Source organism: Gopherus evgoodei, chromosome 1 (genome assembly GCF_007399415.2).
Source record: "Gopherus evgoodei ecotype Sinaloan lineage chromosome 1, rGopEvg1_v1.p, whole genome shotgun sequence".
Classification (NCBI taxonomy): Eukaryota; Metazoa; Chordata; order Testudines; family Testudinidae; genus Gopherus; species Gopherus evgoodei.
The window spans coordinates 33,085,934-33,099,495 of NC_044322.1; the positions used below are offsets into that span (position 1 = coordinate 33,085,934).

The following is a 13,562-nucleotide window of genomic DNA, read 5'->3' on the forward strand; positions in this document are numbered from 1 at the left end:
AACTGTTCCAGGATCACCTGCTCTGCTAGTCTTCTGACGTTCGATGTTCGGGCTGCAACCACCGCCAGCAGGTCTCCCGGAGTTCCTGGGCCACCATACGAGGCCAGGCCCCGGCGGGGTACGTCAGGCTCCAGAACCACTGCCGGAAAGTCTCTGGACTCACATCGAGGGCGTCCAGGATAGCAGATTTCACCTGACTATAGTCCCGGGCGGCCTCAGCGGACAGGCCTCGGTAGACCGCCTGAGCCATTCCTGTCAGGTATGGGGCCAGGATGGAGGCCCATTGGTCTGGGCTCCACCCCGCAACGGCCACCACCCGCTCGAAGGTGACAAGGAAGGCCTCGGGGTCGTCGCCGGTGGGCCTCCCGATTGGGCCCCATCTCGTGGGGCACGCTCCGCCGCGAGGTGCTGGAAGCATTTCAGCTGAAACTCCTGCTGCTGCTGCTTGACCAAGTCCTGGATCAGCTGGTGCTGTTGAGTCCCCAGCTGCTCGACGAGCTGCTGCTGCTGCTGGAGCTGGGTGACCTGCTGCTCCTCTTGCTGCTGTGACTAAGTCGCTTGCTGCCGCTCCTGGTTCTCTGTCAGGACGGCGACAAGTTGTGACATGTCCATCTCGGGGGAGGGAGCTCTCTCTCCCGCAGGCCCCCATTCACCGGAGTTAAGAGTCCGCGCCCACATCCTGGGCGGAACTCCCCACTTCTGGTACCACGTGTAAGGGTCCGGTGCTGGGGCTCGTCCCTCTCAGGCGCGGCGTGGAGCCAGGGCGCCTCCCTACAGGCAGCAGTCCGTGTAGGCCAAACCCCTCAGCAGGGGCGGAGGGAATAGAGGGTCTGTAAACAAGGCAGAATCCCGGCCCTTCAGCAGGGTTGGGTACACACAAAGTTTATAAGCCCAGGACCTTGGGCAGGGCGGGCAGGAGGCAGTCAGGCTCAGGCCTTTCAGCAGGCTGAGCAAACACAAAGTCTATAAGCCCGGCCCTGGGGCAGGGCGGGGCAGTAAGCAGTTCAGGCTCAGACTCTTAGGCAGGGGCTGAGCAGCAGTTTAAACTGTAAGTCTATACAGAAGGCCTCCTCAGGCCTGGGAGAGGGGGAAGTCTGCCACTCTTGGAAGGGTGGCAGGGGGGACGCAGGCCCTCCCACTCCACTGCGTCCCAGCCCGGGGCCCTAGCAGCGGCAAGGGTTCGCTGCAGTCAGTGGGGATCCTGGCCGCAACACACTGACGTTGGTACAGGGTCCCCTGGAGCCAGACTGGGGTCGGTTACCCCCGGGCCACTTCCAGTCTCCCCCTCTCTAGGTACCTGTCCTCCGCTGGCGTTGTCCGGCAGGTCCCAGACCATGGGTTCCTCTGGACACTGGGCGGTGGGAAGCTCCGGCAGCTCCTCTGGATACCGGGCCCGAGGCAGGTCAGGCCAGCGCTCCTCCGGGTAGTGAGCGCAGGGCAGGTCAGGCCAGCGCTCCTCCGGATACCGGGCACGAGGCAGGTCAGGCCAGTGCTCCTCCAGGTAGTGAGCGCTCCTCCAGATACCGGGCACGAGGCAGGTCAGGCCAGCACTCCTCTGGGTAGTGAGCACGGGGCAGGCTGGGCCCAGCGGGAACTCGGGCACCAGCATCTGTCCTCTCCGACAGCCTGCAGCCAACTGAGCGCTGGGGCCGGGCTTTTATACTTCCTGTCCCGCCCCTTGACTTCCGGGGGCTGGGGACAGGTGACAGTGACTCCACCCACTGAGGCACCTGCTCTGGCTCGTCCCTCTCAGGCGCAGCGGGGAGCCAGGGCCCCTCCCTACAATGATCAAGGAATGAAATTGTCTGGAGAATGACAACTCCACAATCAGAGCGCTTCTATAAGTAATTTAAAACAGCCAAGGGGAGGCAGCAAGAGAATGGAGCAATACTAATGCAGTGCCTACAGTTACAAGCAGGTCTAAGGGGAGAACTAGGTAACTACACACAATTTTTGCATATTTAACAGCAGCAGAGTTATGTTATCTTTCCTTTGCTGTTGCGCAAAGACACCAGGAAGGATGTTTCATGGATTATAAAGGCATAGGGAATTGAATATACTACAAAAAATGCAAGGAACCCCTCATCTTACTGAAGAAGAAGAGTTTTTCTCTTGTCACCAAATAATATTCCATATAAGGCCTCTCAGAGCATGGCCAGCTCTACAGTTTTCGCTGCCCCAAGCAGCCCACCGAATTGCCGCCGCGGGCGGCGAGGGCAGTCCATGTGCCCTTAGGGCGGCAGGCACGTTTCCGCGGCTGCGGCAATTCGGCGGCAGCTTCTATGTTTAGCTGAAGCCGTCCGCGGCAGCAATTCGACCACTGCTTGGGGGCAAAACAACAGGGACTGCCACCCCTTGCAGATTGCCGCCCCAAGCATCAGCTTGGAATGCTGGTGCCTGGAGCTGGCCCTGCCTCCGAGGCTGTTGCAGGTGAAGTTAGAGTATCTCTTTCTTCATCTTAGCTTTATGCCACAGGGTGCCTTTATTCTACTATACTTTTCTGATTTCTGCTAACCCCAGGGGTTCCTGTTTGTGGTCTTCTAGTACATGATGGTTTTGTTAAGCTTTGCCATTATTGCCACTTGGAATAAGCTCATCACAGAATGGTATCTGGGGTGGAGAAAGTTCCCATTCCTATTCCTGCATGGTGCTGTGAGCCTTTGCCTACCACTGGAATCAATAGGAATGAGGACACTTGGCCCCTTACAGGATGAGGCCCATAGAGGGCCTTCATATGGCCAACGCTCCCTTTCAGAATTACATTTTCACCCCTTCTGTCATTGTCTTACATGCAGCTGCAGCTGAGATCTGAAATACAATGCCAAATATCAAACAAACCAAAACCCCAGGAGCTCTCCAAAGACTGAACAGGAGGGAGTTTGCTTGCTACAAATATTTTCTGAGGGCTTGTCTACATCAGAAAGTTGCAGCGCTGGTGAGGGAGTTACAGCGCTGCAACTTTGAGAGTGTCCACATCTGCAGGGCATCACCAGCGCTGCAACTCCCTGTTTGCAGCGCTGGCCGTACTCCCGTTTTGTCTCGGGTGTAGAGGATCCAGCGCTGGTGATCCAGCGCTGGTAATGCAATGTAGACACTCACCAGCGCTTTTCTTGACCTCCGTGGAAGGAGGAAGCCTCTGGTAATCAAGCTGGTTTCCTTTCCCGGTTTGCTCTCTCGGTCCCGGAGCCAGCCAGCAAACCGCAGGGAAGGAGACCTGCTTGCTCGGGGTTCCGGGACCGAGAGAGCAAACCGGGAACGCCGCGGTTTGCTCTCTCGGTCCCGGAGCCAGCCAGCAAACCGCGGGGAAGGAGACCTGCTTGCTCGGGGTTCCGGGACCGAGAGAGCAAACCGGGAACGCCGCGGTTTGCTCTCTCGGTCCCGGAGCCAGCCAGCAAACCGCGGGGAAGGAGACCTGCTTGCTCGGGGTTCCGGGACCGAGAGAGCAAACCGCGGCGAAGCTGGTTTCCTTTCCCAGTTTGCTCTCTCGGTCCCGGAACCCCGAGCAAGCAGGTCTCCTTCCCTGCGGTTTGCTGGCTGGCTCCGGGACCGAGAGAGCAAACCGCGGCGTTCCCGGTTTGCTCTCTCGGTCCCGGAACCCCGAACAAGCAGGTCTCCTTCCCTGCGGTTTGCTGGCTGGCTCCGGGACCGAGAGAGCAAACCGCGGCGTTCCCGGTTTGCTCTCTCGGTCCCGGAACCCCGAACAAGCAGGTCTCCTTCCCTGCGGTTTGCTGGCTGGCTCCGGGACCGAGAGAGCAAACCGCGGCGTTCCCGGTTTGCTCTCTCTGTCCCGGAACCCCGAGCAAGCAGGTCTCCTTCCCTGCGGTTTGCTGGCTGGCTCCGGGACCGAGAGAGCAAACCGCGGCGTTCCCGGTTTGCTCTCTCTGTCCCGGAACCCCGAGCAAGCAGGTCTCCTTCCCTGCGGTTTGCTGGCTGGCTCCGGGACCGAGAGAGCAAACCGCGGCGTTCCCGGTTTGCTCTCTCGGTCCCGGAACCCCGAGCAAGCAGGTCTCCTTCCCTGCGGTTTGCTGGGTGGCTCCGGGACCGAGAGAGCAAACCGGGGGGAAGCTGGTTTCCTTTCCCGGTTTGCTCTCTCCTCCCGGAACCCCCCTTGAAGCCGCCCAACAGCGCTGCAGTGTGGCCACATCTAACACCACTTGCAGCGCTGGTTGCTGTAAGTGTGGCCACTCTGCAGCGCTGGCCCTATACAGCTGTACTAATACAGCTGTAACAACCAGCGCTGCAAAATTTTAGATGTAGACATGGCCTGAATGTGCTTCTGTTGTATAAACGTCTAGGAAAGAGTCTGTTGCAAATCTGGGCACTAGGTGGAGTTACCGGACTACCAATCACATTGATAGCAGACTTAGACTTGGTACTGGATGGTGCCTTGTCTAAATACAAAAATTGTACAGATTTAACGAAAATTAGTTTCTATGTGATTTAAATTGGTGCAACAAAGCCTGACTGTTTAGAACAGAGGAAAAAACTGAACATAAATAAATAAAAACTTGTTCTTGAGTGGGGCTTTTCGTCCTCTGAACTCAGCCCTGTTCCCACATATAGTAGCCTAAAAGACATGCTGAGGGTGTCCTGGTGGAAGGGGAAACAAAATTTCTCCCCTCAAAGCAGCCAGAGGGCAAGCAAAACAATGCGAGAAAACTCAAGTTTATTTCTTCACCAGTGTGAGGCATAAAACACCCTGGAGCTGTGAAGCTACCAAGGCAAAAAGTGTCAAAGAATGGAACAATGTCTTACTTTGTGTCTGATGAATAACCCCCTTTCAGTTTCAGTTCCAAAGGGAAAGGGCTGCAGTCAGTGTCACACATTTCTCCCCACCCCCAAGTTTAATGAGTTCAACCCAAATGAGTTCTAGTGACACCAAATTACTGAGCAGCATTTCTGTCTACTTTAATCCCATCCCCCATACTTATCTGGCCCCATCCCCATCGTATCCGAGCACTCTTCCAAACATTTAGCCCCACACCATCCCTGCAAGGTCAGGAAGGATTTTGATCATCATTTTACAGATAGAGAATCTGAAGGCCAGATAAGTGAAATAAGTTGCCTAATGTCACATAGGAACGTCTGTGACAGAGCTAGAAATTGAACCCAGTCCAGCGTGTACCGGAAGGGTTAAATTACATGTCTCTGCCTATGAGTCTGTGGTGGGAGGGAAAATGGGAGACCCTTTCCTGCCCCAGTGCAGGAAGCAAACATGGTGTGGCTACTTCGGTTATTAGGGCCCAGTCTGATTCCCATCGCTGTCACTGTAAAGACTGCCTTTGTCTACACAGATTCAGATTGGCCTTCAGAGCATAAGTGAGGGAGGCCAGCCAGCAGTAGTCTTAGCATGGAATGCTTCAGGAGGCATTTGTGTAAGCAGGGTGGGTGTGTAGCCCTGGCTTTACACCTCTCCCCACAGAGCTAGTAGGACGGTGCTGGAGGAATGCTGGCTGTAGCTTTTGACAAATGCTGCTTTAGTGCTTTCCTCTCAACTTCCGCAGCCATCCATCTAGCTAACTAATGCTGTGCTATCTGTGCAGGCATTGAGATTTACACACAGGAAGAATGACTCCAGCCACGATGGAGCCGCCTCCCCCTTGCACGCCCCCTGTACTCAGAGCCAGGATTTAGCCTTTATTCTATTATTTCAGGAAAAGTATCTCTGCCTTGGTGCTTAAGATACATGCCTTATTATTCTCAAGCACATGCTCTAATGGTTAGGGTAACTTATGTATCAGAAAATCCACTTTTAATTTTCCTAATTACTCATTTCTAAAAAGTTAAGTTGCCTGCATCTAAAATGATTCTGTGTCTATGGTGCAAATCCCATACTGAGCATAGGCAGAAGTGGGAGGATACTTTTCTTGGTTTATAGGCGACCAGGCTGATCACACCCTAGCACAGGTGCTGGAACTGCCAATCATGGAGGCATGCACCACAGCTGGGACCAATAAAGGAAAACAAGCCCAGATATAAAGGAAGGAAGGAAAACGGAGAGGGCTGGGGAGGCAGAAAGGTTTGGGAGAGTGTAGGGATAACAGCACCATGCCCAGCTACCTCTAAGGCCTGGTCTACACTACAGAGTTGAGTTGATTCAGAGCAGCTTATGATGACCTAACTATGGAAGTGTCTACACTTAAATGTTGCTCCTGCTGACATAACCACCCTGCTACACCTATTTAATAACTCCACTGCCACAAGAGGCATAGAACTAAGGTCAATGTAATGTCAGTGTAGACACTATGCTACTTAGGTCAAACGTTACAGGCTTTCAGAAGCCGTCCCACAATGCTGCACACTGTCAGTACAATTGAGTCAAGCCATTCTGTTGAGGATGTGCACTGCTGACATGAGCAAAGTGTAGGCATGCACAGTTAAAGAAATTACTGCAGCAGCTGTTTGCTGACATAATTTAGATTGACATAATTTAGTAGTATATACATGGCCTAAGAAAATGATAGGGAGACAAAGGAAGTCTGCACACCAGAGTTTAAGGGCTGCGTGACTCGTTTTATGCTAAGTTGATTGAGTGGGCTAATGTGAAGAATAGAGGGGGACAGGTTAGGAGGAAGCTAAGACCTCTAGAGAGAGACTGCCCCAAAAGCAGTTGGCAGTATTCTATTGAAAAAAAATCCTAGTGGAATTTGCATTAAAGTGACTGGTAAATATTCTGGAATAATTGGTGTCAGTACAAGACATCAGTGAAAAAATTAGGTAAAACATAAATATGATTGGAAAGCTTAGGGAACCATCATCTCTAATTACAGGATGAATGTAAGTTTCAACAGTCATTTTGTGGGTACTCACAGATGGGCTCCAATCACCCCTTTTGCTTACGTGCAGTTCCTATGCCGTGTGATAAACCAAGGACAGAGAGCTGCAAGGGGAGGGGTGTAGAAATCAGTCTCAGAGGGTTAAAAGAGCCATTGGCCATTATCTTTGAAAACTCATGGCAAATGGGAGAGGTCCTGGATGACTGGAAAAAGGCTACTGTAGTGCCCATCTTTAAAAAAGGGAAGAAGGAGAATCCGGGGAACTACAGGCCAGTCAGCCTCACCTCAGTCCCTGGAAAAATCATGGAGCAGGTCCTCAAGGAATCAATTCTGAAGCACTTAGAGGGGAGAAAGTGATCAGGAACAGTCAGCATGAATTCACCAAGGGCAAGTCATGCCTGACTGACCTAATTGCCTTCTATGAGGAGATAAGTGGCTCTGTGGATGAGGGGAAAGCAGTGGATGTGTTATTCCTTGACTTTAGCAAAGCTTTTGACATGGTATCCCACAGTATTCTTTCCAGCAAGTTAAAGAAGTATGGGTTGGATGATTGGACTATAAGGTGGATAGAAAGCTGGCTAGATCATTGGGCTCAACAGGTAGTGATCAACGGCTCCATGTCTAGTTGGCAGCCGATTTCGAGTGGAGTGCCCCAAGGGTTGGTCCTGGGGCCGGTTTTGTTCAAAATCTTCATTAATGATCTGAAGGATAGTGTGGACTGCACTCTCAGCAAGCTTGCAGATGACACTAAACTTGGAGGAGTAGTAGATACGCTAGAGGGTAGGGATAGGATACAGAAGGACCTACACAAGTTAGAGGACTGGGCCAAAAGAAACCTGATGAGGTTCAACAAGGACAAGTGCAGAGTCCTGCACTTAGGATGGAAGAATCCCATTCACTGTTAACAGACTAGGGACCGAATGGCTAGGCAGCAGTTCTGCAGAAAAGGACCTAGTGGTTACAGTGGACGAGAAGCTGGATATGAGTCTACAGTGTGCCTTTGTTGCCAAGAAGGCTAATGGCATTTTGGGCGGTATAAGTAGGGGTATTGCCAGCAGATCGAGGGATGTGATCATTCCCCTCTATTTGGCATTGATGAGGCCTCATCTGGAATACTGTGTCGAGTTTTGGGTCCCACACTACAAGAAGGATGTGGAAAAATTGGAAAGAGTCCAGTGGAGGGCAGCAAAAATGATTAGGGGGCTGGAGCACATGACTTATGAGGAGAGGCTGAGGGAACTGGGATTGATTAGTCTGCAGAAGAGAAGGATGAGGGGGGATTTGATAGCTGCTTTCAACTACCTGAAAGGGAGTTCCAAAGAGGATGGATCTAGACTGTTCTCAGTGGTAGCTGATGACAGAACAAGGAATAATGGTCTCAAGTTGCAGTGGGGGAGGTTTAGGTTGGATATTAGGAAAAACTTTTTCACTAGGAAGGTGGTTTGAAGCACTGGAATGGGTTACCTAGGGAGGTGGTGGAATCTCCTTCCTTAGAGGTTTTTAAGGTCAGGCTTGACAAAGCCCTGGCTGGGATGATTTAGTTGGGAATTGATCCTGCTTTGAGCAGGGGGTTGGACTAGATAACCTCTTGAGGTCCCTTCCAACCCTGATATTCTATGATTCTATGAAAAGGCCCTCCTCCCTATCAACTGGAGGGTAACTACAGGTCAATCAGATTCAGCTGAGAAAGGGTTACCAAAGTATCAGAATCAGCTGAGAGGGAGCTACCTGAGGTTAATTAGGATCAGCTGATTCCAACTAAGGGCTGCCTGAGACCTTTTTAAACCCTCGCCTGTCGGGGAAGGAAAGGAGGAGAGAAGAGAGAGGGAAGGAGTCCTGCTGCCAGGGGGTTAGGAGCAGCAAGACAATGAGCCTCACCAGTAGGAGAGGCTGCATTCCCTCCTACAAGGGATAAAAATAAGCTAAAAAGGACTGGGGAAGAGAAGGAATGGAATTCCCCTGTGCCCCAAGGGGGCTATATTACCCAAGCCTGTCTTGCCAGGGCTAAAAGCAGTGGAGGCTGGGGAGACCAGGAAGGTGCCTTGCCACAGCTGCAAGCTATTCAGTGGCCAAAACTTTCTCCAGTCCATATTGTAGCTGTCTGTTGTACGTTATGCAGTCAGGCCTCCTATCAGTGACAGTGGGAGATTCATGCATGGTACAAGGTTAGGCCACAGAAATCCACAATGCAGATTGGAGATGAGAGTTGTCTGTCTTATTCCAAGTCACAGCAGGTGCTGTATGTCCAGAAATCCCATGTTCAGCAGTGAAAGTACAAGGAAAAGGGAGCAATCATTGTTCTCATTATCTCCCTTTAAATCCCTGAAGAAACTGTCCTACAACCCCTCCTTGAGAGACAGAGGCATTCCTGGGTGGGTCCAGGTATGATCTTCATGTTTATGGCTGTGTGCCAATGGCTCTGCACCTAAGCTAAGACTTTCAAAGGTGACTATTTTGTGTGCCTCAAGTTTTGGCTGCATCCCAAAAAGGGCTTGAGTTTCAGGGCTTGAGTGCTCATTTTTTCTGAAAGTCACGCCCCCAAATCAGTCACTTTGAAAGTCTTATCCACAGATCCTAAGAAGAATAATCCTTTTAGGTGAGGCATAGCAGGGGAAGCTGTGCATGAGAATGCTTATTAGAGATTATGGGCACCAGTACACTCTGCTTTGCTACGTCTGTGTGCCTGATGAGAATTTAGCTGCCTGTTTATAAGATAACTATGGACATAAACCGAAGGCTCTGTGAAAACAGACCCTCTTCATGGGAAATAATAAATACAATTTAGACATCCATGGGCAAAATTCTGTCTCCAGTTTAAACTTTTGTAACCCTGGAGTAACTCCATTACCGGTAAGAGTTACTCCAGATTAACATCAGTGTAACAGAGCAGAATCTGGCCCAATTTACATAATTTCTGAAATCTTTAAATTTAGAAGCTGAAGAGGAGTTGGAATTGTAGCAGCTATTTATCCTTCCTTAGTAGTTCAACTTCAGTTGTACCTGTGTGACCTCATTAACCTAAGGCCCCTGTCCATTCTGAGCCAGCTCACCTCTCCACGTGCAGTATTATGTGGTGCCCTTCAAAGTGCTCAACTATCAAAGGGGCTTGAGTCTGAAGTCCCAATTTTTCCTTCATTTTGTGACTGTGAAGAGTTACCTGTTTTCTTCAAAATTGAGGACAATGTTTGAAAAGTTCTGGCTAGTATTAATGCCAATACACCAAGCAACTGAACTTGTTTATAACTGGGTTGCTATACTGAATTCTGATTCAGCTGAAAATAATTTTCAACACTGACTTTGTCAGCATTGATTGTATTCGGTAAGAGAATCCTCTTGACATCAGAACTGTCAGTACAAGTGTTAACAGATAAATCAAACAATACAAACCTCCACCAGAATTTATGGTATTAGACAACAATCATAAGACATCATTGAAAATCTCAGCCTTAAGACAATAAGCACAGATAACAAAGATGTAGGGAACAATCCTGCATGAGTTGAAACCAATGGGAATCTTTCTACTGACAGCAGGATCAGGCCTCAAAAGAATGTTATGCCTGTATTATTACTGGGGAGCAGGGATATTTTAATTTCAGTCATCCAGCTGCTTCAGTAATTATGGTGTTGGGAAGAAAATCTGTAGCTTTTTGTGTCTGCTGACAAACTATTCCCAGCTGAGGGTAATTTGACCCTTTTACATTTTAAATACAATTTTATAAAGTCAACACTTTAAGTAGACTCTTATTTTCCTATCAAGATGGTTTGTAATAATCCTTCCTTTTTTAGAATGGTAACAGTTTACTGGATGATAATAATGGACCAAATCCTGTTTGCCTGATCCACCCTAGTCGTCTCAGTTATCTCTTTACACTGGTATAACTTCTGTGAAATTAAACTGCTGTATATCAGGAGACAGGAAAACCAGTTTGGCCCAGTAATAACACGTATATAGCCCATCACTTTGAACCATTTGATATGATAGAATGACTTGCAGAATTCCAATAACCGGGACAAATTCTTTCTCACAGGTGAAAGTCTGGAGCAAATCCATCACAGAATTTCACCATGTTGCACTTAAAATTGAAACCACTCAGTGGTACATTACGTTAGTGTTCACTTGCATAAACAATTATTCCTTTGCCATCACCATATCTAGAACCATGTTATCCTTGGACACATCTGTCAGGATGGGTGTCTAAACTTAGGAAAACAATTCCTTGTATTAAGTGTTAAGAAGGGGAAGTGGAGAAGAACATTAAGGTAGTCTGAGTCTGACAGTGGACTAAACTTCTGAGTTTTGTTTTTTGGGCCCCATATATTATGGTGATGGATGCACTCTAAATATTGAGACATAAAGAGAGTGTAGCTGTAAGGGATGCTCTTGCTGCAAGGCACAATCATAAGACAGGATTACTAACCACATCTATTTCCCTTCCCCTCCCCATATCCTTGTCAGTTTTCAGGTCTCTACCTCCTGTCTTTTGGTGTCATTATGGTGGGCTTCGTTTTGTACTGTTCTACTCCAACTCGAACTGCAGAAGAAGCCACAACCAGTCTGCCACAACCAGCCAGCATTGGGTTTGATAACCTTGGACTAAAAATTGAGGAGAACCACCAGGAAACTCCGGCTGCTACCGTACAGTTTACTAAAGAAGAAAATGTGCGGGTGAACATGGGTTAGAAAACTAGCAGCATTTTAAAAGAAGCTTTTGTACTGCCAAATTTATCCCTCAGTATCGATATGGAGAACTACTCTGTTGCCAAAGGTGTACATCATGCTGCATTTATTTTAGTACACTGGATAAACACTTAGCTGATAAGGCCAGATCCTCAATCAATGAAGCTATGTTAATCTAATCCAAATGAAGATCTGTCTCTTAAGGTGAAATAGAAAAATATTTGGAAGCCTCTGGGAAGTGACAGAACCTTATGTTCAGAAAGTTTGATTAATTTAAGAGCAAATGCTTTATAAAGATGAAGTCAAATCTAGCTCTCAGGTCACTAGCAGGAGCAGAAATCCTTTGTTATGTGTTAATTATTAAGGGCCCAATCCTGCAAGGTGCTAAGGGAGTGTCCTCTGCTCCCATTGGAATGAGTGGGATTTGAGAGCACTCAGCACCTTTCAAGATCTAGCTCTACGTGCCATAACACATATGTTTGCAGTGTTGTAGCTGTGTTAGTCCCAGGATATGAGACACAGAAGGTGGGTGAGATATTTTTTATTGGACCAGCTTCTATTAGTGAAAAGGACAAGCTTCCTCAGGTCTCAGGAAGGAAGCGCTTTGTGAAGCTTGAAAGCTTGTGCCTTCCACTAACAGAAACTGGTCCAATAAAAGATATTCCTCATCCCCCTTCTCACTCTCTCTCTCTCATAATACCTAGGTACATCTACCAAGTGATGTAGGACCTCATTCCTTCACTGGAGCCACATGTAAAAGTGGCAGTCCACATTTTTTTTTTTAAAAAGGAGAGAGGTAGCTAAGTGAACATGGGTGGGGATGCTGCTGTCGCCCCACGTCAGTCCATTCTTTGTAGCAAAAATGTCTGGCTCTCCAAAATGTTAAGTATTGTTGCTAGACTTGTAATTCATTTGTCTTTATTTGTGCCATTTTTTTCATTTCTAATCTGTGATTAAAACTGATCTGTCACTACATGAAAGTGAGGTTTTGAGATTGTTTAGACATTCTATGGCCAGACTTGTAGCTGTAAATTTGCATAGTTCCACTGAAGCTGTGTCAGTGGATACCAGCTGAAGATCTGGCTCTCACTCTGTTTTTGCCTGTTGGAATTTCACTTTCTGTTAAAGACTGTATGTATTGATTTTTACTGACCAAACTATTTTTTAAACTAATAGGTTTTGTCTTAAATGGTAAATGGTCCTCTTTAGAATATACTGGTTATCAAATGACGATGTGATTGTTTTTTGTATAGGTTAGTTGTAGTTTATTTGAGCAAAATGGTTTATCCAATTTTCTTTAGAGATCATAAAATAAATATTAAGTACATAGTGAGGAGGCTATTCTTCAGTATTGCCTTTACATTGAATACTCCATACAGACAATGATTAGAAGAACTGCTGATGCTTTGGGAAAAGCTTTGGGTCAAATTTTCTGCTGCCTTGCACCTTGTGTTACCATTTGCACTAGTGCAGAACGAGTGCAAAATACTACCGCTCAGGATTCATAGGTGAAGGGTACAGAACACTGAACCTAATTCCTTAGTTACAGATCAGACTGTTACAGTGTTGTAGCCATGTTGGTTCCAGGATATTAGAGAGACGTGGTGGGGGAGGTAATATATTTTATTGGACCAACTTCTGTTGGTGAAAAAGACACACTTGTGAAAAAGACACACTTTTGAACTACACAGAGCTCTTCCAAAGCTTGCTTCTCTCATCAAAGGCAGTTGGTCTAATAAAAGATATTACCTCATCCACCTTGTCTCTCTAACATCATACCGTGGGCATATTGTACTAGTATTGACTTTGTGTGGGCACTAGATGGAGCATTGAGACGAGAACCATTCTCTAAACTAAGAGTTTATATCATAACAACATGGTTTGTCATATTCCATACTGTGTTAACATGTACCATATGCAGTGCTGCTTGGAAAAGAGCGCACTGTTCTTTTGTCTTTACTTACAGCCATTTTAGTTAAAGCAGGACACACAAAAGAATAGTGTGCTCCTTTACCCAAGTGGTGACTGAATCATAGAACAAAGAAAAGAAAGTACACCTTTACCCCAATATAACGCGGTCCTTGGGAGACAAAAAATCTCACCGTGTT

The 13,562-nt window shown here is 47.9% G+C and overlaps 1 protein-coding gene across 12 annotated transcripts in view; it reads left to right on the forward strand.

Annotated features, from left to right (window-relative positions):
* SLC35F2 (solute carrier family 35 member F2) overlaps nt 1–12,787 on the forward strand; it is a 50,345-nt gene extending 37,558 nt beyond the window's left edge. For all 12 annotated transcript variants that reach the window (XM_030560933.1, XM_030560867.1, XM_030560885.1 and 9 more), the window contains one exon: nt 11,233–12,787. In XM_030560933.1, the coding sequence (XP_030416793.1) occupies nt 11,233–11,457 (225 nt within the window). In that variant the 3' untranslated portion in view covers nt 11,458–12,787. The remainder of the gene's footprint in view (nt 1–11,232) is intronic.
* The last annotated feature ends 775 nt before the right edge of the window (nt 12,788–13,562 follow it).